Below are 22,079 nucleotides of genomic sequence, written 5' to 3'. Positions count from 1 at the left end.
GTCCTGTATTAAACCCAGGGCTGAGCTTCTGCTGCCTCCCGGTGCAGGGCTGTCTTAATGGGGCCCAGCTGGAGAAGGCCCCCCCGGTGCCCAAGCTGTCCTGCTCTGCTGCCTTCCTACCCTACTTAAGGGCAAGGGATTACTTACCTTGGGCCAGGCCTGATTAGACAAAGGTTTTCTTCTCTACAGCCCAGGATGGGCATTGCCAGTGCATTCCAGGGACCAAGTAGGACCAAATAAAAATACTTGTCCATTATCAAATGGACAAATAATGACAACAGCTATTTTTTTTGCCCCGGTTTGATAAAAAGGTAAATACTATAATCTCTATCATAGCAGTCAATAAGAGACACTGATTCAAAATTTCCTTGATATTTTGAAAGACTTGATCAAACATGACATTAAAATGGTCTTTAATTACACTTACTGGACCACGAAATCCTGGAGGGCCCATGTCTCCTTTCCACCCCTAGGTTGAAAGACAGTTACAAATTATGAGCACATTAATCAGAAGTATTTACATGTTAGGTATACTTAGAAACCAAAATGCACAGTTAAACAAATCTATGCTAAAATTGATGTTATTTCTATGAAATGTACAAACCAAGTTAACATGAAAGGGATACTACTTTTGATTATCTTCCTGGAGGGCCATATCTGAGTCGAGAATCTTATCTACAAGGTCTGGAAGAAGTGGCTATTGTTCTCCAGGTTTCTTCCACATCACTCCCTTCAAAGGATGTTTGCATCATTGCATGCTCCCCTGTTCCCACCCAGACTAGAGGCACAGGGAAACCAGGCTGTGGGTTGTAGGCAATTCCCAGTGTCCCAGCTATAATCAACCTCCTTTCTTACCTACTCAAGAGGGCATTCCAGAATTCTACTGGAAGCGATATTAACACAGGATAAAAACCTTGAATCTGCATATATACCTACATATGAAAACTATTTGAAAAAATCTGTAACGTGTTGTCAGAAACAATGATGTGGAATACGGTCCACAGTTAACTGATGATGACCTTTCAGTACATCCTGACTCAGGTTGAGACTCAGGGGACCAGCCTACCCTTGACCTCTGATGACCTGAAACTTCCTCCAATCGCAGGTCCTTTCCAGCTTCTTCCTCGTGGGGAGCTGAAATCTCACTCGTCCTAAGTCAGCTTCTACTACACAGAACAGGTTTAACATCTCTCCCGCTCAAGTATTCAAATATAGTTGCCACATCTCTTGTTTCTTCTTAACAAATATGCTAAGATGTTTTAGTGAGCTCTAATTGCAATTCCTTGTACCGAGTTTCAGGACGTGTGGGGAAAGGGTGACCAAACCCAACCAATTAAAAAAGCTGAAGATACATGTTAGGAAGGGAATTACCTTAATGCCATCTTCGCCCCTTAACCCAGGGAAACCCTTGCTGCCTTTGGCTCCCTAAGGAGAACAGCAAAGTGCGTAGGTCAGAAGACACATTGATAATCAATTTCTTCTGTAGGAAGCAAAATGCTTTAAACTCCTTTTTGGAAAAAAAATGTGCTCAGATGACCTCTCTCCACAGTGAGGGTGTGACACTATGATTCTCAAACGTAATTTTTAAAAGCTATATGCTTTTTGTTGCTTAGAACTACTTAGTGACTCTCAAAAACCCTTCTTTGTCTAATAGGACTGACACTTTCACTATATTAATGGGCCAAGTCACGTCTTTACCTCAGTGCCAGGGAAACCGGGGGCACCATCTTTTCCAGGCTTTCCCTAAAACAAAAACAAAACAAAAACACGTAACTTAATAAATATGGGTAATTTCAATAAACATGAAAAACTTAAATGATATGATCATCTCTTGACCTTAGGCAAGAAAGCCTGACTGAGGTTTTCCCCACTTATTAAAAGGAAAAACTATTAATCACAGAACAGGTGATGACCTTCTCTTGCCAGAGAAGGCAGAAGCCAGTCAGAATGGGAAATTAGGGAGGGTCATTGGAAAAAGGAGAGGATATTAAGAGCTAAGCTTAAACTCGAGTTAACACTACCCATCAAAGCTTAGAAGGAAAATCAAGGAAGCACTGAGCAGAGAATCGAACAGGAAAATCCAGAAAGAGGGAGGCGTTCACAGTCTGTTCATTTGCGATGTTGGCAATTCCCTGAACTCCAGATGTGCCTATATTTAAATATATGTATAAAAGGTATTTTGCAGCATTCAAACAGACAGGGCTTTTGGGATTAACTATTATGGTGTTTACTCTCCATGATAAAATTAAAAATCATATTAGTTGAATATTTTTTCTTAGAAAAAAATATACTTTTCCCAGTGTATAATTTTTAGAGTTTTTAAACAATATATGTGTTTAAATCTTTGCAAAATAGAGCTGGGTGGGAGAGTGAGCCTCTGTTGCTTCTACATCCTCCTCTTTTTTTACGCATCACCCCCTATATGGATGAAGATCGTTTGTCAAAGAAGAGGATGAGGCTGATATACAGAGAGGAGCAGAAGTGAAATGGACAGAGTCCTGCCCATTTCATTTCAGGTTCAGAAGTCCTTGAAGTTTGTTTTAGCCTTGAAATTCTCACTTGAACAAATAAATTCTACCTCCCAAATTTTTTAAAAAAGTTTAAAAAATCTAAGCTAGTTTGAGTTAAGCACCTTATATTCACGACCTCAAGAGTCCTGAGTACTTACTAATCTAGGCTGCACATGACACTGAATTTCCAAACTCACCTGTGGGCCTGGTTCTCCAGGAGCACCTCTTTCTGATCTGTAAGATTCTCCAGGTGGCCCCTGTATTAATGAGAGGTCAAGTTTTGTAAATTATTGATTTTTGACTTACATTTATTTTTATTAACTTTTCCCTTCTGTTGAAATTTTTGAAATGGTGGGTTATCTAAAAAGGACATCTTATTTATGAATATTAATTTTAAAACAGATGCTGAAGATAAATCATAAGATGGGTGCCATTGGGTGCATGTAAAACAGTGCAGGGATTTCAGCTAGAAGTGGCCATAAAATAATTCTAGTATTTACGATCTCTGCAGTAAAATACTATCATGCTTTAGCTAATATTAAGATTTAAAGGTAGATCATACGTCAAAATATGCTCTAAGGTTCTACTTTTTGTTTCAAGGGAACAACGTGATTCTTAGTGACCTACTGAGGGTCCAGGGCGTCCAGACTGGCCCACGGCTCCCTGGTCTCCCTTCTCCCCCTTGAGGTCCTGTCACAAAAACAAGTTAAGGTCATTACAAACAGATCAAACAAGATATTATTGACTATACTTGGAAAAGTCCTCTATCTGTTCAATGGATTGGATTTTCAAGCTACTTATATACCTCCTGTTAACACACCACATTATCATTTTTCACATTTTGAATTTTATACCTGGGAACACCCTGAAACAATATACAAACTTTTTGTGTGCTATATTTTATTTATTTTTTAAACTGATGTATAGTTGATTTACAATATTATATTAGTTTCAGGTGTACAATGTAGTGATTCCAGATTTTTATAATTATACTCCTTTTATAGTTACTATAAAATATCGGCTCTATTCCCTGTGCTGTACAATATATCCTTTTTATAACCTTTTCTTTTTTTAAAAAAAAATTAAAGTATCCTTTAGATCAAACTGTATTAAACTAATTTAATTCTTGAATCTGTTTTCTATAAGCACAATTAGATCATTTCTAATGTATTTTACTTTCATTTTTAATATACTGAAATTATTTTCACTGAGATCAACTATTTTCTGAGTAAATGTTACAACGAGGATTGAATTCATTAGTTAGGTTTGTTTTGCCCTTATCACATTTTATTCACATATTGTGAAAATATAATTTTCAAAAACAATTTTTTCCCAATGTGAGTGTCCTCCTGAGGGCATCATTTTTATAAATAACTCAATTTTGTCCCCTGGGTCAAATCTTCCAGATCTTGATTTTGTCAAAATAAGATTTTTTCCCATCAATTTTCAGCCAATAAAGCTTTAGACTTTATTAAATATACTTTTGTAGATTAATTCTGAAAAGTTCAGTTATTCTCCTCAGCCAATTTTTTTCCAGTCTTCAATGAGAGTTATTATTTTGGCCATATAAAACTTCACCATGTTCTGTTTTTTTTTTTGGTTTTTTTTTTCATGTTCTGTTTTAACTCTTCTAGTTTTGTTTTGAAAATTTCTATCATTAAAAATTAATTATATTGGAAAGAGATGATTAAGGGATTTCTTTTGGGGGTGATGAAAATGTTCTAAAATTGCATATGGTTATAGCTGCACAACTCTATGAATATACTAATAGCCACTGAATTGTACACTATATAAGTGAATTTTATGGCATGTGAATTATATCTCAATAATGTTGTTAAATACAATTAAAACCCATGAATTTTATTCTTTAAAAGGGTGAAAATTATGGTATGTGAATTATATTGCAATCAAGCTATTATTAAAAACAATTAATCATAAGTTTAAAGGAGAAGGATGATTTATGTTTATTTCTTAGTTAATCCACAAGAAAATTGTCAGCTTCCCCCTCACTCCCGATTCCCCCTCCCAGACATTCCAGGATCAACCTGGTGTCTAGGATTGGTGTATGATGTTGTGATGCACTTCTTCTGGGCATTTGATTCAATTCCATCCTCTGGTCCTTCTAGCTACCCCAATGTGGGAGCAAAAAGCACATGATAATGTCAAAATAACGAGTCACAGTGTCCTTGGAGAGGAGTGGGGGCCACGTTGCCTTGGGGTTATGACGGCAGGGTAAAAAGGTCCCATTTGATTATGATATTGCTCTACCCTTATCTTTAGGTCATTACTATCCAATTGCATCAGAGCCTCACACCATTTTGCTACTGTTTATTCAAAAATACTCACCGTATACCCACCCTATGTTAGGAACAAGGAGAGGGATGGGGATAATGGGTGAGCAAAATTAGATCTAGGCTCTTCCTTCAAGAATGTTGGAAGTGGCTTGCCTTGTATCTTCCCCATTTCATGTTTTCTAGTTCTCGAGTAAAAGATGGAGAAGGAATAAAATCCAGAGGCCCAGGTTGGCTGAGCTGGGCTTAGGTGACAGAGCTTATAAAGGAGGTAAGGGATCAAAGGACCTCATCCCAGAAAGGGGAAGGCGCAACCCTAATAATAAAATTGAAGAGTTACCGTTCTGTTAACCAGGCCGGTTAGTGTCACGATAACTGTTCCTGGTGGTCCGGGCGGTCCTGTTAATCCTTTCATACCCTAAAGACAAATACACTCAGGAATAAAAAACTAAGCTTGAGAGATCTACAGTTCCTCTTTAGTTCTTACCTAAGAAGATGAAGCAAATGAAACCTGAGACACAGGAAATACTTTTGTTTCAGTGTGACTTAGGGAATAAATTGTGTAAGTTGATTGCTCGGGAACTTAAAATATCTTGCCCACAAATAAACCACAGAATTTAAATTACCCGCTCTCCTTTTTGTCCTATCACTTTATCGCCCATGTGACCCTGTAAGAAAAGACAAAACCAAATTAGTTTTTAAAAAATGAACATGAATGTATAGTCTAAACCCATTAAGGTTCAATGTTTATAATTGAACATTTATATTTTAACTGTAATGTTAGTATTGTAAAAGTTATTTTAGCTATTTCTTGGAGTGGAGTGGCAACATGTTTCTTTTAAAAGTAGAGATTTTTGAAGTGCAGAAAGCTTAAGGGATTTACTTAATAGGGCAAGTGATAACATGAGATGGTGTGGGGCAGGGGAAGGAACCCAGCTCGGAGGACATTTTTCTGGCTCAGCCACCAGCCAATTTTGCTTCCTCTGGCTGGTAACTTCCTGATGCCCTAGTTTCCCCATCTTAAAAATAAGAGGGATGTGTAGCTGATCTTCAGGATTCTGAAATTCAAAACTTAATAGAGAACTAAGAATAGAATTCAAGCAACCTGACTTCACTAGTAAGTTAGTGACATGAGATAAGTCTAATGTGAATCATCTCTCTTCAGTAATCTATCATTTCAACCAATGTCTCTTTGCTTTTCTGCTCTTGAGTTTGCAGATTTTCCCCCAATTAGGCCACAAGCTGTAGAGAAAAGCTCAAGATGAGGAGTCAAAAGACGTTAAACCTCAGCTCTGCCAATTACTATTTGATGATTCATTTAACCTGAACCTATTCATCTCACAGGGTATGTATGTGCGTGCACGTGTGTGTGTGTGTGTGTGTGTGTACACACATCAATGAAGTAATAAATGTGAAAGCACCTTGGGAAGTACCCTACACACAAAGGCTATCTGAGAGTAAGTAATTTCCTGGTGGGGCTCAGCCTTGCTCAACATTTTCTTACTTAAGATAATGAAGGGGATCAGAATAAGCCACCCCAAAATATACCACTTTGGCAGAAGAATTATTTTGAGCTGAAGGCAAGTGAGAAAGAGCAAATGCAGAAAAAGTTCCTTGCTCTCCCCCATCTGCCTCAAGACAGGGCATACATTTCCCTTTGTGAAGGTGTCACCCTCCCCTCTCCTGTACCAGGAAGAGAAGGCAACTCATCACTGGAGACAACACTAACTTAAGTCTGCATAAACAAACGTTACTGAAATAACACTTATCTTCCATTAGTTTCCCCCATATATTGACCTTTCCACAATCTACTGCCCCTAGAAGCTCAAAACCCTTTTCCTTTGTCCTGTCACTCCTCCACAAATTTATCACCCTTTGTTAAAATGGTATACAAGCCTCTGGGTCTGACTGCCTCTTTGGGGTTTTCATTTCATTTCTGTGAGGTCTCCACATGCATATGAAATCAGGCTTTCTTCCTACAGTTAACCCAGTCACTGAACCTAAGAAGATAGAAGAAAAAGTTTTTTTCCTCCGCAATACTAACAGCTGGCCTTTGCGATAGAAAGAAATGCAGGACCCTGCTTAATGAGTCCATGAATAGTCATTTTTATTTACTAGTATAAAAACAGGTTGGCTTTGGGAAGCAGCCCAGTAAAAAAATATATCAGGTAAAGTGTTGCGGGAAACATAAGGAGTAGGAATCCTTGCCCTTTTCCTGATGAGGAGCTCCTTATAATTGAATTAAGATGCTTTGTATCAGAGATCAAGTTACTGAAGTGCAGGGAGAAGGGAAGTAGGAGGTGCCGAGCTGCTAGCCATGCTCACTTCCCTGCTGGGAATCCTTGTGAGTTCCAGAGGGGTGCCCAGCAGTGACCCACATGTGGAATCAGACTGAGTTTGGCTTTAGATTGGTTAGGATGTGCTGGCTGACACAACGTATGAATTGTCATCTACCTTAGGTCCTGGAGGTCCCATGGTTCCTGGAAAGCCCTAGAAAAATCCACCAGTTAAAATTACAGCGGGTAGTGAATCAAGCCTAAAACTCTGTTTAAAATTTTAGGCTATAATTCTTTTATTAGTTACGATGTCTATAGCAATGGTGGCTTCATACTCACAAAGAATCCTGGAGGGCCAGGTGGACCAATAGGTCCAGGAAAACCTGGAAGGCCCGGCAAACCCTTTAAATTAAGAGAAGAATTAGAATAAGTTTAAATTTACTTCTCACTGAAGAACAATGTCCATCAGTTAAATGCATTAAACTATTTTAGTAAAATCAGAGCCTAATGTTTCCTATTTATGGCTGCAATTAATTTCAATAAGGGCCATGTGTAACATGTGTTGCCATGTATAACAGGCTACCAGGATCATCCTGATGGTACTATTTCCAGGAAAATGACCAGAGCAGTTGCTTCACTTTAGAAGAGTTTTACAATTTTTAGAAATGTTTCCTCTCTCTCTCTCTCTCCCTCTCCAAGCATGCTCTTACCTCTGGGCCCTTCCACCTGCTCTGCCTCTGCCTAGAATCCTCTTTCCCCAGATATCTCTATAACTCACTTTCTCTCCCTTTTCTTATCGTTATTCAAACGTTATCCTTTCCATGGGGCCTTCCTGCCCATCCAATCTAATGCCACAACCTTCCTTCTAATCTGGACACTTCCTATCCCCCAACCCTGCATTATTTTTCTCCTTGGCATTTACTACTATCTAATACAACATATACTTAGTAATTTACAGTTTTAAATATTTTCTCCTTCTAGAATGTACGTGCCATGAGGGCAAACATTTTTGTTAAACTATTTTTGGGGATTTGAGCACTGTGGTATCCCCAGCACCTAAATAGCCCCTGGAACCTACTTGGCACGTAATAAGGATTTCTTGTATGACTGAAGGTCCCACTGCTACACTTTCAGCAGTAGCACATGTGGTACATGGCCAACACTCAATACACATTGAAGGGATACATCCGTGTCCCAGATTGCTACTATCTCCTCTTACTAGATGCCCTGCCCTCAGCATCTGGCTCCCTAAATGCTTCCTAAGCAAAAAAACAAGAGCCATCATATTCTGCATCTTTTCTCAAAAGCTTATATGGCTCCTAACTGTGTCATTCTTCAGTTTTGCAGCCCATCATTAGCTGCCATGGCTCACCATATAGATGTTCAACAACCTTAACTCAAACTCTTTGACTCACTCAGGCAAATACCTATCTCTGCCCAGAAATTTCCACATATACTTCTGAATTAAGTTAAAATATTTCTGATTAATTAACATGAAAGTTAGTATCAAAAGATTCCCCCCCCCCTTTTTTTTTGGCTAAGACGTATTTATTTTTTCCTACTTCTTTACAGCAAGAAAGCTTTTTGAGGGCCTTCAAAAACATATACCAATCAAATCATTTATTATCAAAAGATCCTTTTGAATCACGGAGTAAAGTACACACAGCCACCAAATAGCTGTTTCCTTGTATCTATTCTGGATCACCCTCCGGCGACATACCTAGAGATCAGAAAGCAAACTCTTCAACAGGAGAAAGGTGCATTTAAATAAACTATTACTATCATGCAAACTTTACAATAGGACTGGTACGTAATATTACAATTTTAAATTGTATTCAACGTGTAATACAATCTTATCCTGGATTTCAACAAATACAAAGTAAGTGGAACACAACCATTCCTTGAAGCCTCCTTCTTAGATTTAGAAAAGCTTGGGTGATTGAGACTTAAGAAGAGGCTAAAAGACATATGTACAAAATCACCTTTTTTATATGAGCTAAATGTAGTTTCTTATAATGAGGTGAATGTGTTAGAATAAAATGAGGTAAATATGTAAATAGAAGAGATATGAATATCTATGAAAAATATTTTTAAGAGAGTGAGAAAGAGATATAGGAAGAAGAAGAGAGAGAGAGAAGAAGAAGAAGAAAAAAGAGGTGGAAAGAGAGAGACAGAGAGAAAGAGATCGAGAATGATAGGGACCTTCTCTGAAGTGCGTACCTGGAATCCTGGAGCTCCTGGCAACCCAGGGTCACCTTTTCCATCAAGGGCTACACCTTCTCCTTCAGCGGGAGCCCCCTTGAAAATGAAGAAGTTCATCAAACATAAGCAATGTTATATCTTCAAAACTCCTTTAAATGGTTATTCAAGGTCATACTGCTTCAAGGATAAAAGCGCTTTCAGGATATATACTTAGAGAAATGCTTTAGGATTATTTAGTTATTCCATTTTGAAGAATTTAAAGCATTTTCGTATTTTCTAAAATTGACCATTTACTGTGGAGGGAAGAAAGACACAAGAATAATAGACCATTTCCCAAGACACCAAAATGAGTGGCAATTCCTTCTTTAGAATTTGGGGCCCTGAGCATAAGTTCAGTTCTCTTTTCCCAGACCCTATTTTCCTAAAGAATAATACAAAACTTGTAATCCTGAAGACATATTTATGATAAGAAGTAGAAGTTGTTCAATAGGAATAAATATCATGTCCTAATTATTATGATTTCTGAATTAATCATGGGATCTGATTTGTAATTACTTATGTCTTATTGTTTAATAGAAGTCCCTTTCATATGTACAATTAGAGATTTTTCAACAGCAACATGCCACAAATAACTTACTTTCTCTCCTTTCAAACCAACGGCACCCTAGGAAAAGGAGCGGCATATTAGCAACCAGAGGCAAATCAAATACACAGCATCCCTGCTTTGTCCTCTCTGCTATTCTGCCTTCTCTCCCTGCTGTATACCTCCCACTGGCTTTTAAACATGCTCAAGTCTTTCTCATTTAAACAAAGTCTCCCCCTAAATCCACCCTCCCCATACTGCCTTGTCTATCTTTCATGTCATCTGCAAACTTCCCACTCTCTTCATCTCTCACATATTTCTTACACTCACATCTATGTCCTCCCTCCATCTGTCATGGAAGTTAAAGTCTGCAGTGACTTTGATGTTACTGAAACCAACGACAACACATTGGTTCCCGCCTTACTGGATTTCTCAACAGCACTAGACAGCTGTCTGTCACTCCCCTTTACTGGAAATTGTTAAAAAGGAGATGAGTCCAAGATGCAATCACTCCTGTTAGGTCCACAGCAGTAAACCAAGACTTAATACCTAACCTGACTACAGTTTTAACCTTCCCTAGGAATGTGACCTTTGACCAGCCAACCTGGAAATTCCTGGTCTGCACTAATAAGATATTCCACCCAATAGCACCTTCCATTCCCCTTAGAAGGCAGCTTTGCCTAAGACAATGCCTTCTTTGTTAATGAAACAATACATTCTTTGCTAAGAATGTCATTTTTTCCATTCCCTCTCTGGCTTTAAAAACCTTTCCTATCTATGGTTGGATGCAGCAACTCTCTCCTTGCTAGATGGGATGCTGCCGGATTCATGAATCATCCAATAAGGCCAATATTAGATGGTCAGATTTACTCGGTCAAATTTTTGTTATTTAGCAACATCTTTCCTGGGCTTCCAGAATACACTCCTCCTTGTTTTATTCTACCTTGAGGGCCCTTCCTCCTTTACAGGCTTCTTGTCCTTGATCTCACATTACATGCTGGAGCTCTCTAAGTCCCAGTTCCAGGGCCCTTTTCTCCTCTCTTCCATCCTTGAGTCACCACAATCCAGGCCTCTCCTACTGCCTAGTTCACATCTCTCCTTCAGTGTCTCAAAAGCAAAACAAAGTCTCAAAGTGCATTTATTCATTCATTTCTCAACTATTAGTTGAATGTCTACTGTTGGCTGCCCCAGACTTCCCCAAGGTCATGATAGATTTCTGTATATGGTCATTCCAAAGGAAACTCCTTGTAATTGTACTTTATGTCTTGGATGGGGAGTTAGAAATATAAACGTACTGGGATGCCTGGGTAGCCTGGTGTCCCCCGAAGTCCTGGAAACCCTTGCTCACCCTGGAAGACATACAGAGCTTGTCATTCTTCTTAGTTGTTCTAGAACAGCCTATTGAGATAATTTCCCTGTTTCTCTCTTCCAACGCAGTGGTTAAGTCTAGACAAAGAAACCCAAATTCCTTACAGCTACTGGGTCATGAGGCTGAAGGCCAGGAAACCATTATCTTAATTGAAAACAGGATTAGAATCTACTGTTTCTCAAATTGTGCATAAATGGCAAAAGGCTAATTGTGCCAAGAACTTTTCAATTGCTGCTTCCTTGAAACTTTAGTAATTACTCCTTTCATGGCCACCATTCTGGGGAAAAGGAGAGTGCAGTCAGGAAACAAAGGAGATGAGTGAACATCGAAAAGCTCAGTCATTCTATTCCAAAGACCAATTTTGCATTCCAAGCCTTAGTTTCTGATTTATATACACTCACAACCTCAGATGCAAATAACCATTTGAGCCCCCAGTTATATTTCGGTGGGAGAACATCAGAGAACTTCCTTTAAAAACAATCAGAAAGCAAGGTTGGGGGGACTTCCTTGGTGGTGCAGTAGTTAAGAATCTGCCTGACAATGCAGGGGACATGGGTTTGAGCCCTGGTCCGGGAAGATCCCACATGCCATGGAGTAACTAAGCCCGTGCGCCACAACTACTGAGCCTGCGCTCTAGAGCCTGCGAGCCACAACTACTGAGCCTGCGTGCCATAACTATTGAAGCCCGCACACCTAGAGCCCCTGCTCCGCAGCAAGAGAAAACACCACAATGAGAAGCCCGCACACCGCAAGGAAGAGTAGCCCCCACTCGCCGCAACTAGAGAAAGCCCACGACCAGCAACGAAGACCCAAGGCAGCCAAAAATAAATAAATAAATATTTTAAAAAAAGAAAGCAAGGTGGGAGAGGGGAGGGGGAATTGGATGCAGATACTCAAATGTTTGCAGACACTCCAAACTTCCAGTTATAAGATAAATAAGTACTAGGGAGGGAATGCACAACATGATAAATCTAATTAACACTGCTGTATATTATACATGAACGTTGATAGCGTAAATCCTAAGAGTTCTCATCACACACACAAATTTTTTTTCTTTCTTTAATTTTGTATCTATAAGAGATGGTGGGTTCACTAAACTATTGTGATGATCATTTCATGGTGTATGTAAGTCAAATCATTATGCTGTACACTCTGAACTTATGTATTGCTGTATGTCAATTATATCTCAATAAAACTGGAAGAAAGTAAAGAAAAAGGCATAAGAAGAAAGAAAACCATCATATGTCTGCCCTGAAGACACATATCATTGGTTCTGGTTAAAAGAATATTTCAAGGAAAGCCTAGCCTGTCTCATTACTACTTCACCTTGATTTATTCATTTAGCAAAACATTAACTAACCATCTCCTGTGTGAGGCATACATACCTTAGAACCGTTGCATCCTGGCAAACCGACAGGTCCATACGGTCCAGGATGGCCTGGGATGCCCTAAACAATAGAGCAAGTGTCAAAAAGGAGAGATAATCAGGCCCCGGGACCAGGTGGAAACAGTGCAGAAAAGAAAAAATGGTGGGAAAAGATGGGCTATTTTAGATAGTTCTTTAAGTATAAATGGTTATTTAAATAAAGTAGTAAATTAGTTATTTTAGATAATAATTTAAATAAAAATCATAGCAAATAAAATAGGCTTATTAAAACCAAAAATTATCCAGTGAGATACAGATATTTAAGATAAAACAAAAGGTCTTTCTATATAAAATAAGTCCATTAGCACGCTGTGTTAAGCTGGCAGAAAGGAGAGAGGAGAGGGAAGTGTGCACAGAGGTAACTATTTTATTATTTTATTATCCTGTGCTATCAAGCAGAGTTCATTCTATTCTATTCTATTCTATTCTATTCTATTCTATTCTATTCTATTCTATCCCATCCCATCCCAATCTATTCCATCTGTTTGTATTTCAGGAAATATAATTTGACTTGTATGTCTTGTAAATCCACACTCTAATACACTATGTGATTCTGATATGTTCATCATGTAGCAAATGTATCAGTACTCATTTTCTTGTGCTATTGCTTTAACATCTTTATTAAAATGAGCTTACTTCTTATTATTCCATTTACACATTTGTCTCATTACTTACTGGAAGTCCAGGAGGACCTGAAAATCCTGGTAACCCAGTTGTTCCCTAAAGACATAGAAAACGGAAAGGGTGGCAAGAAAAAAACTCTTTAAAGATGTTCAACCTATAAACAAAAAAATGATTTACCAGGCCAATAACCCCGTTCTGCAACTATAATTGGGAACACTAAAAACTATTTGAAAAACAAAAAAAGGCTTGACAAACTTTGTAAATCTTCCATTTATATAACTTTTAAAAAGAGATGATTAAGATTGTTTTTGGCCTTTCTTGGGTAGATTATTTAAGGTTTAATTTGCATACAGTAAAGTGCTCCCATCTTCCACGAGCAGATTGAGGAATGTTTATACATGTGCATATGCACATACTGGTGATACCTCACCCCATCCAGACATACAACACCTCCAACACCCCAGATGGTTCCCTCATGCCCTTTCCAAGTCAGTTAACACCTACCCTCAAAAAAGTAAGGACTATTTTGACTTCTACCATTATTGACTGGTTTTACCTGTTCTTGAACTTCATCTATAGAAGTGTATCACACACAAGGTACTCTTTTGTGACATCTGTATAACTTTTACAGTGCAGAGTTCTTTTTTTAAAAAAAAGAATTTTCATCAAACAGTCAGGCTAGACTGGTTGGACTACTAACCCTCACGCCTTTGGGACCAGTGAGTCCTGGAAGTCCTGGAGAGCCCTAGATCCAAAGGAGAAGATAAAAGGTAAGCACTCTGACAATTATTTGGCACTAATAAGCCCATAAATGAAAGGTCCCAGTTTTATTCACACGCCAAAGAGTTTTGCTCTTGCGATTATTTCATTGTTAACACGGTTCAATTGCTTGTTGCTTCATTGGCGCTCTAGTATTTATCCGAAAGGACAAACAAAAATCCATTCATACCCTTGCTACTCAAGGTGCGGGATCCAACTGAAGCCTCATGGGGAGCTTGTTAGAAATACAGCTCCCTCACCTCCCAGACCTATTGATTCAGAATTTGCATTTCAACAAGATGTGATGATAATTCTTGTTCACATTAGTGTCTGAGAAGTGCCGCTGGAAAAGCCCCACATTAGCCAGACAGCTGCCGAGGGCTGATGAGGATGAATGACACGATTACAACAGTGGATGAGAATGGCAGCCAATATTTCTGTGCATGAGAAACACTTTATTAGCAAAATGTCCCTGGCGGGCACAAATAAATAAATAGCAAACTAAGGACTGCCTGAACCAGAGATAAACTTGCTTCAAGAACACAATGAATACATTTGGAGGTCCTGTCTCTTAGAGAATAACCACAAACAAAACTGTTTTAATGAGGCCACTCGGTGTGAAAGTTCCATTATCCAAAAGTTTTTCATCATTCCTGAGAGTTTCAGTATGTTTTGGTATTTCTGATTATTTGAGGAAAAGGTTGTTACAGAGCCTTCTGAGACTGGACTGTCAAGGCCAAAGTCAGCCTTTCCTGTCTGAGGTAGAATTCCTGGGTGTGTGACCATGTCCCCCTCCTCTGCAGGATGCTGTGTGTAATCTGCAAAGGCAGAAGCGTGACTTTCAGGTTTCACGTCCCCATTATAAATTTTCTCATATTTTCTATATGAGAATATATAGAAAATATTTAAAATTAAGACATTTATAAACCTGAAAAATCTTTTTGGTCAGGTTTTAATATTCTCTGATTGTCTGCCTTTGATCAGATTATCATTTGTGGCTACATCTCTGAGCTATACTTTAACATATGAACTCATGACAACATAAGTTTCTGGATGAACTTTATGAAATACCTGCACATCATGTAACCTATACTAAGCACCATGTATTTACAACTATAATTTTAATTTATTGCTGGCTTCTCTAAAGAAATGCTAAGGAAACCAGCAGAGTGGGGTGCAGAGAACAAAATAAAAAGGAAGGAGTTGGCATTAAGCTGATCCTAAGTCCAGGGTTGAAGTGACAAATTCATTCTACCAGGAAATGGAGGGAAATCTGAGGCCATACCCTGAAGGAACGCAGCGGAATGTTCAGACACTAAACATGTCTGAAATCAGACACCAAATGCCCAGAATCTGAATGACTTTTTCAAAATTAGGATCAGAGGAAGGAGAAGTGAAGAAACAAAAAGCATACACAAATACAATAAAGTAGAATTCCTGGGAAATAATAAGCTTTGCAGTTTTACTTGGAAACTGTAGGTGTGGGTTTAGTTTCTTTGGCTGTAGGAGTTTGATTCTGGCGTCATATAATACTGGATTTGAACTGTGATTTTGCCACCTATTAGCTGTGTAATCCAGGACAAATTACTTAAGTGCTCTGAGAATCAGTTTCCTCATCTCTAAGATGGAGATAATAATATGTAACTATAGTCATGATTGATGGGATCAATGTGAGGAATAAACGAGATCCAGTCAAGAATAAATGTCCCAATGCCTGGCTCAGAATAAATTAGCAGAAAATGTTGCCTAAATATTCTATACATATGAAATTTAAAAAGACTCTGTGTGGATCAATTATAATTGCATTTTCATAATTTATTAGTTAGTTCACAGCTTCCTGGAAACCAGCAGTCAGGGGAGTGACCCAGTCGATGCGTGAGAGCCCAGGCTTAAGTCCACAGCAGGAAAGAGCCATCAGCAGATCTAGTGGTTATACAGTTATTTAGCAAATCCTCTAGGGCATTTATTTAAACAAAGCCCTTTGTTGTATCACAGACTTTAGGATAAAAATCTGTGATGAGTGTGAAGGGCAGTAGGCTCTGGTAGGAACCTTAGGATGCCTGATGTGTAAGGGACCAGCTGAGAAAGAGGAAAGCAAAGAAAGGAGGATTCCAGAAACAAAGACATGTGTTTCAAGGAGAAGAGAGTGATCCACACAGTTGGAAACAAAGCAGAGGGGTCCAGGTCAGATAAAGACACAGAGTATCCTTCTGCATTGGCCTTTTGGAGGTCATGGGTGATCTGGAGGTCACGGGTTTTCAGGGCAGTGGGCAGGAGGCAAATTGTTGCTGGCTGAGGAGTGAATAGGAGATGAACCACAGCCAGTGTGGTTAGTTATTTTATTTTTTTTTAAAGAAGCTTGACTGAGATAGGAAAGACAGGGAAAGGATGGCAATCCTTTGGTTACAGGACCTGAAAGATCTAGAGGAAGTTTATATTGGTATGGGTTTTATATTTGCATGCTTAAGGATGGAAAGAGAAAAACCAACGTCAAAAAGAAAGTTGAAATGGCTGAGAAAGAGGACACACCATCAGAACATGGTTCTAGTAGGAATCCCAGTGACCAGGATACCGGTAGAGGGATAGGTCCTGAATGGAAGGCAAAAAGAACTCATCCTTTCATGTCGGACGAAAGAAGGGAGGGGCCAATGTAGGTAGGGAGACTGTAGCTCAGGGAGGGGGAGGAGGTGGAGCAGGGAGCTTGAAGATAATGATAATCATTTGAATCATCTTGGAATAAGATTCAGTTCAGAGGGCCCAGCTAAGACTGGAGCAGGAAATTACCAGAGCGTCCATCAGCTGGCTGCGATGTGGAATTCTCTCCAGGTTCTCAGCAGCCCTGGGGTCAGCGTAAAGAAGGTTAAGTGGACTGGGGATATTTTGAACTCACAGACTGGCATACCTTGGGTCCCTGTGGTCCAGGCAGGCCTTCCGGACCTGGGTATCCTTTCTGGCCGGGAGGCCCAGGGGGTCCTGGAAAGCCTTTCTCCCCCTGTTAAAATCAAAACAAGACAATAAACACACAGAACAGCAATTCCCAGGAATAAACACACCCATAACCATGATTTTCTTTTCTTTATGATGTAATGATAATATTTTGCATATTTTTTCCTTGGATTGAAAAAAAATAGCACTCAGCAGTAAGTACAAGAGCAACTCTAAACTTTCAGCTGTTAGTATTTGTCTGTAGGCTTGAAAGTGTTTGTCTTTGGTCTCCTGGAAACTCTACATTTACCCAAATGGTAGAGCTACCCAGAGCAGAGATTAAGGGAGCAGGAATCAAGAACTGAGGGGAAAGCCCAGTTAGAAAGATGCAGGTTGGTGAAGTGTGCTTCTGGGGGATGGAGAGTGAAAATCAGGCACAAGAATGTCTTGGTAGTGTACATAATTGCTATGTAGCTTGAAAGAACAACACAGGCTACAAGTTTTAGTCCTTTCTTGATTACACAGGGATTAGTAATTCCATCTGCTATTTGTGGAGGAGATGCAGGAGAGATATCGAGTGGCAAAACGAAAAGTGTGAGCTAAATAGCTAAGAGATGATATTACGGGAAAGCCCTCAGGGATGAGTGAGTAATTTAGTAATTTAGGCCCAGTGAGGGACATGTTTCTGCCACAAATAATCTTCCCGTGGACATAGATCCTACGGTTACTCTTTAATAGTAAAGGCCACAGGTTGATTCAGTCAATCTACTTACATAATTAGCAACTTTGATTTTTAAAACAGAGTGATCAAGTCAGCGATTTCACACTGTGTGTGTGCATACACACCCAATAAAAAGAGAAAGAAAAGAATTTGCTAGACCCCTCTTAATACTCCGTTACCTTCACACACCTTGAACAGCATCTCACCCAGAGTAGGGATTCCATAAACGCTTCTTGAATGCGAGAATGAATCATAGCTTTCCAACATGCATCTGAATATACTACTTTCATAGCTTCAGGAAATACCCTAAATCAAACTACACATGAATTATAGAATACTTTAAAATAAATATGGTTATTTTTATTATTTTGTCTAAAGAGCTTAAAATATGTTCTTTTAAAAATATTTTTAAGCAGTCATCTTTCAATATTGTTAAGCAATTCATTAGCATATCCGAGAAAAGGGTTTTGTAAACAAAGGAAAAACTTTAGCTCTGCCTCTGTCTTAATTATCACAAATTGAAAGTTAATGGAGCGAATTAATGAGATTTCACGGCACTAATTTTTCACTCCAATTGTGCAATGGAGATGCTTTCCTTCACCGAATTTTTGCCTCAGCTAGAGTGCTGCTGCAAGATTCTTTCACCAGGGGGCGCCCTCACACCAATGCTGCAGAACAAAAATCTGCAGGTTTCAATGTTTCTGTCAAAGTGAGGCAATCAAGTTGTTTTCAGTTGCTCTCTCGCGTTTAGCAACAATGTAAATACGGTATACACATGGAGGCATTCTTATAAACTTTGTTGTTCTTTAACTTACTATTTTTTATTTACAGATCAAGAGAGTTACAGTAACTGCCGGTATTTATACAAGTTATCTGAAGTTTCCCTCCAAGGCCTTTTTCTACCACCCCAGGTTCATGTTTATATACAGTTGCTTTAAAATTGGATTTGGGGAATGGAATATCATACTGCTGATCTTTTTGCTACGAATGAAAGAAGAGTGTGAATTCTTTAATGAGCTCTCTGGAGAAAAGAAGCAGAATGAAGGTTCTGTGTTTACCTTCTCCCCTTTGGCCCCATCACAGAAGCACTGGCCTTTGTCTGTACAGACACAGCCCTGGGAAGAGGGAAAGAGAAAGGGTTTTGTTTAAAAATGGCTTAATAGATCCCAACTGACAGAACAAAAGCAAACATATTTTTCTGTTCTTTGAGCATCAAACACTATTTAGCAGGAGCCCTGTGATACTGTAGCAATTTATCAATAGAAATAGAGTAGAAAAGTGAGATGTGTATAGAACTGTCGAGAGTACATCATTTTTATTGTATTTAGGAATTTCAAGTAATTTATTTATGGAAAAAACCAAGTCAACTCTCCTTTTTTTCAGAACAATATATAGTTGAACCAAAGACCTACTGTATAGCACAGGGAACTATATTCAATATCTTGTAATAACCTAAAATGGAAAAGAATCTGAAAAAGAAAACATATATATGACTGAATCACTTTGCCGTACACCTGAAACTAACACAACATTGTAAATGAACTATACTTCAATTAAACAATGGTTAAATAAATAAATAAAATTAAAAAAATATATATATATATAGTTGAACCATATGAAATTGCCATTGTTGTAGGTAGAAAGTGGTCTAATGTTTGCAAATTTCTTAGGTTCAGCAAAATGAACATATATGTATTTGTGTATATTAATTGGTGATATCTTCTATAGGTAATTCTAAGGTTTTCTTTTCCTGAAATAATGTTCAATACTGAGAAAAGATTATCAGTACCCGTCATGTATTTTAAAGAACAAACTAATTCACTGAAGCTAATATCAAAATGCTTTTTCTTATTAAAAAACAAAACCAAAAATTTAGCTGTGAACTTGGGAACTCTTACCCATCTAACTAGTCACTTTGACACACTTACAAGCCCAGCTTTCACATCTCTGCACACGCCGACTCTAATGAAGGTAAATTTTTAAATTCCTCTCTGCCAGCAGAGGAACAAAGAGAAATAGATTCAAACAGTGGATTTAAAAAATTTTTTGACACACCTTCTATAGTTATATATTTATCTTTTTTGGGGCGGTGTTAATATTGACTGGAAATCAGTTTATGTTCCCCAGGAAAAAATATTAATTGACAGCAGAGGCAGGGCAAGGCTAGGAGATGTGCTGGCTGGTAGGAAAAAGAAAAAGAAATTGCCTCAGATATTCCCAAAGTGGGGACCCTGTTTGTGCAATCAAAATAAGAATACACAAACATCTTTAACTGAATATATTTTCTGAGCCGAGGGCAGTAGGCTATGCTGTTATTCAAGAAAGGGGAGTCCAAAGTAATTTTCATACACTCATCATGGATCCTCACCACATTTACACGCATCTCAATTTATATGAATGGAAAGTAAGTAATTGAAAAGGAAAGTCTGTATTTTCCCCAAGGGTTGTCTATTTGGTTTTTTTTAGAAGACTAAATTTTTCCGCTTTTCCTCCCAGATGCTTGGGGTTATTAAGTCATACCTAGCTTAATTATTTTAATCTTGTCTTTCTAGGTTTGTAAACTTTGGTGTTCATTTCAGTCACATATTTAAGTATACTAAGTATATACTAAATCTAGTATACTAATTTAGTATACTAGTATGCTAATATCTACTAAAGCAGTAGTTCTCAAAGTGTGGATTTCCAGACCAGCAGCATCAGCATTATCTGGAAACTTCTCAGAAATGCAAATTCTCGGCCCTACCCTAGATGCACTGAATCAATAATCCTGGTGTTGGTCTCAGTAATCAAAATAGGCCCCCTGGGTGACTCTGATACTACCAATCTAAACCAATAGCTAAAATCCCAGTCTGTAGGGTAGAGCTAATTCTCTGAAGATTTCTGAACACTATGCCATTTGAGACACTCATTTGCACATCTGCTTTTTGTTTATGATGCCATTTTTTCCTCTCATTCCAGGAAAGTAGCCAGGCTTGTATGCCCCTCACTTTAGGGATGCTTTTGTCACTGGGCTGAAAGCAAAAGCTGCCTGAAGACAAGATTTCTCCTGGCTTCTGTTTCTGGAGAGTAGGGACCTGTTGACCGTTGGCCCCAAGAGTGGAAGGACCAGCAAGATGTTCCCACACAGCATCTGGAAGAGGCAGCAGGGCCTCAGGAAGGAAAGTCTGAGTCCTACACCCAAGGGGACCAGATACTGCGGCGAGGAAGTTCAACCTGGGCAAGGAGCTGGGGCTCAAGTTTACACAGCGGTGTGGCCACTGTTTTACATGGTCAGAGACCATGAGCATCTCTGATTCTTTTGCCTCCCAGACACCACACAACACCTGGATTCCAAGCATCTCTGGACCACAGGTAAGAGGAGGCAAATGGGCAGTCCTCTAACTCCAAAGAAGATGCATGGAGGTCATCTTAATTTTACTTCTTAGAGTAAGTCATAGTCACTCTATACTATTGGGAATCTTTCAACCTTAGCTTGAACAAATAAATGTTTGCTGAACTCCTCCAAACTAGGTCAGGTCTCCCTTCTTATATGCTCCCCTGGGTCACTTGCAGTTATATGTTTAATGTATATTTTCCTTGATGACCCTAAGCCCCAGGAGAGAAGGAATTGTCCAGTCTTGTTCACAATGGCCACTTGCAGTTATATGTTTAATGTATATTTTCCTTGATGACCCTAAGCCCCAGGAGAGAAGGAATTGTCCAGTCTTGTTCACAATGGCAACCGGGGCATATAATATGTCCCGAACAAATGCTTGTGGATTGACTGAATGGATAAGTGAGTGGATGGAGCACTGGTAATTTGTTTACATCCAGTTTGGTCCTGGAATTTCAATGCATGTGATGTCTATGGCTATTGTGAGCTGCCATGACTAAGATGTTTCCTATATAAATGTATATAGATTCTATATGTATGAATTCTGAACAACTGTGATTGAAGTGGAAGAGAATGAAACTAGAAGCTTTGGCTATTTTAACACATGTTAAAATTAACACAAGGCTAATTAGTTGTTACTTGCTTGGATATAAATTTTTTTCTGGAAAAAATTTAAATCCTCAGAAGATTGAAAAACAGTACAATGAACATCTATGTATCTTCTCATCTAGGTTTCCCAACTGTTAACATGCTTTCCCAGCCTTTACAGCTCTTTCTCTCTCTCTCTCTCTCTCTCCACACACACACACACTTTCTTGCCAAACTGTTCAAAAGTAGACTGTAAACACCATGACACTTCACCCCTAATACTTCTGCATGCATCTCCCCAAAACAAGACTATATTCTTATCCAATTACAACATTATTTCCAAACCTAAGAAAGCAACATTGATGAAATAACTTCGAGTTACTAGTTTTTAAACAAGATCTTCAGCTTTACAAGGCCCTTGATGACCATTAG

At 38.7% G+C, this 22,079-nt stretch overlaps 1 protein-coding gene across 2 annotated transcripts in view; it reads right to left on the bottom strand.

The window, feature by feature from the left end:
* Positions 1 to 22,079, bottom strand: part of COL4A3 (collagen type IV alpha 3 chain) — a 142,238-nt gene that overhangs the window by 59,927 nt on the left and 60,232 nt on the right. Inside the window, exons 3-19 of one of the 2 annotated variants that reach the window (XM_061187974.1) lie at positions 18,745 to 18,801; positions 16,943 to 17,032; positions 13,982 to 14,026; positions 13,333 to 13,377; positions 12,617 to 12,679; positions 11,158 to 11,211; positions 9,917 to 9,943; positions 9,298 to 9,375; positions 7,417 to 7,479; positions 7,256 to 7,291; positions 5,428 to 5,469; positions 5,142 to 5,219; positions 3,138 to 3,200; positions 2,708 to 2,767; positions 1,699 to 1,743; positions 1,372 to 1,425; positions 428 to 469 (exon numbers count right to left, since the gene is read on the bottom strand). In XM_061187974.1, coding sequence (XP_061043957.1) covers positions 428 to 469; positions 1,372 to 1,425; positions 1,699 to 1,743; positions 2,708 to 2,767; positions 3,138 to 3,200; positions 5,142 to 5,219; positions 5,428 to 5,469; positions 7,256 to 7,291; positions 7,417 to 7,479; positions 9,298 to 9,375; positions 9,917 to 9,943; positions 11,158 to 11,211; positions 12,617 to 12,679; positions 13,333 to 13,377; positions 13,982 to 14,026; positions 16,943 to 17,032; positions 18,745 to 18,801 — 942 coding nt within the window. The remainder of the gene's footprint in view (positions 1 to 427; positions 470 to 1,371; positions 1,426 to 1,698; positions 1,744 to 2,707; positions 2,768 to 3,137; positions 3,201 to 5,141; positions 5,220 to 5,427; positions 5,470 to 7,255; positions 7,292 to 7,416; positions 7,480 to 9,297; positions 9,376 to 9,916; positions 9,944 to 11,157; positions 11,212 to 12,616; positions 12,680 to 13,332; positions 13,378 to 13,981; positions 14,027 to 16,942; positions 17,033 to 18,744; positions 18,802 to 22,079) is intronic. The other variant, XM_061187981.1, reaches the window with a different exon arrangement.

Source organism: Eubalaena glacialis, chromosome 1 (genome assembly GCF_028564815.1).
Source record: "Eubalaena glacialis isolate mEubGla1 chromosome 1, mEubGla1.1.hap2.+ XY, whole genome shotgun sequence".
NCBI lineage: Eukaryota > Metazoa > Chordata > Mammalia > Artiodactyla > Balaenidae > Eubalaena > Eubalaena glacialis.
Note: the sequence above shows the minus strand (reverse complement) of the source record. Positions and strands in the feature narration are given on the sequence as shown.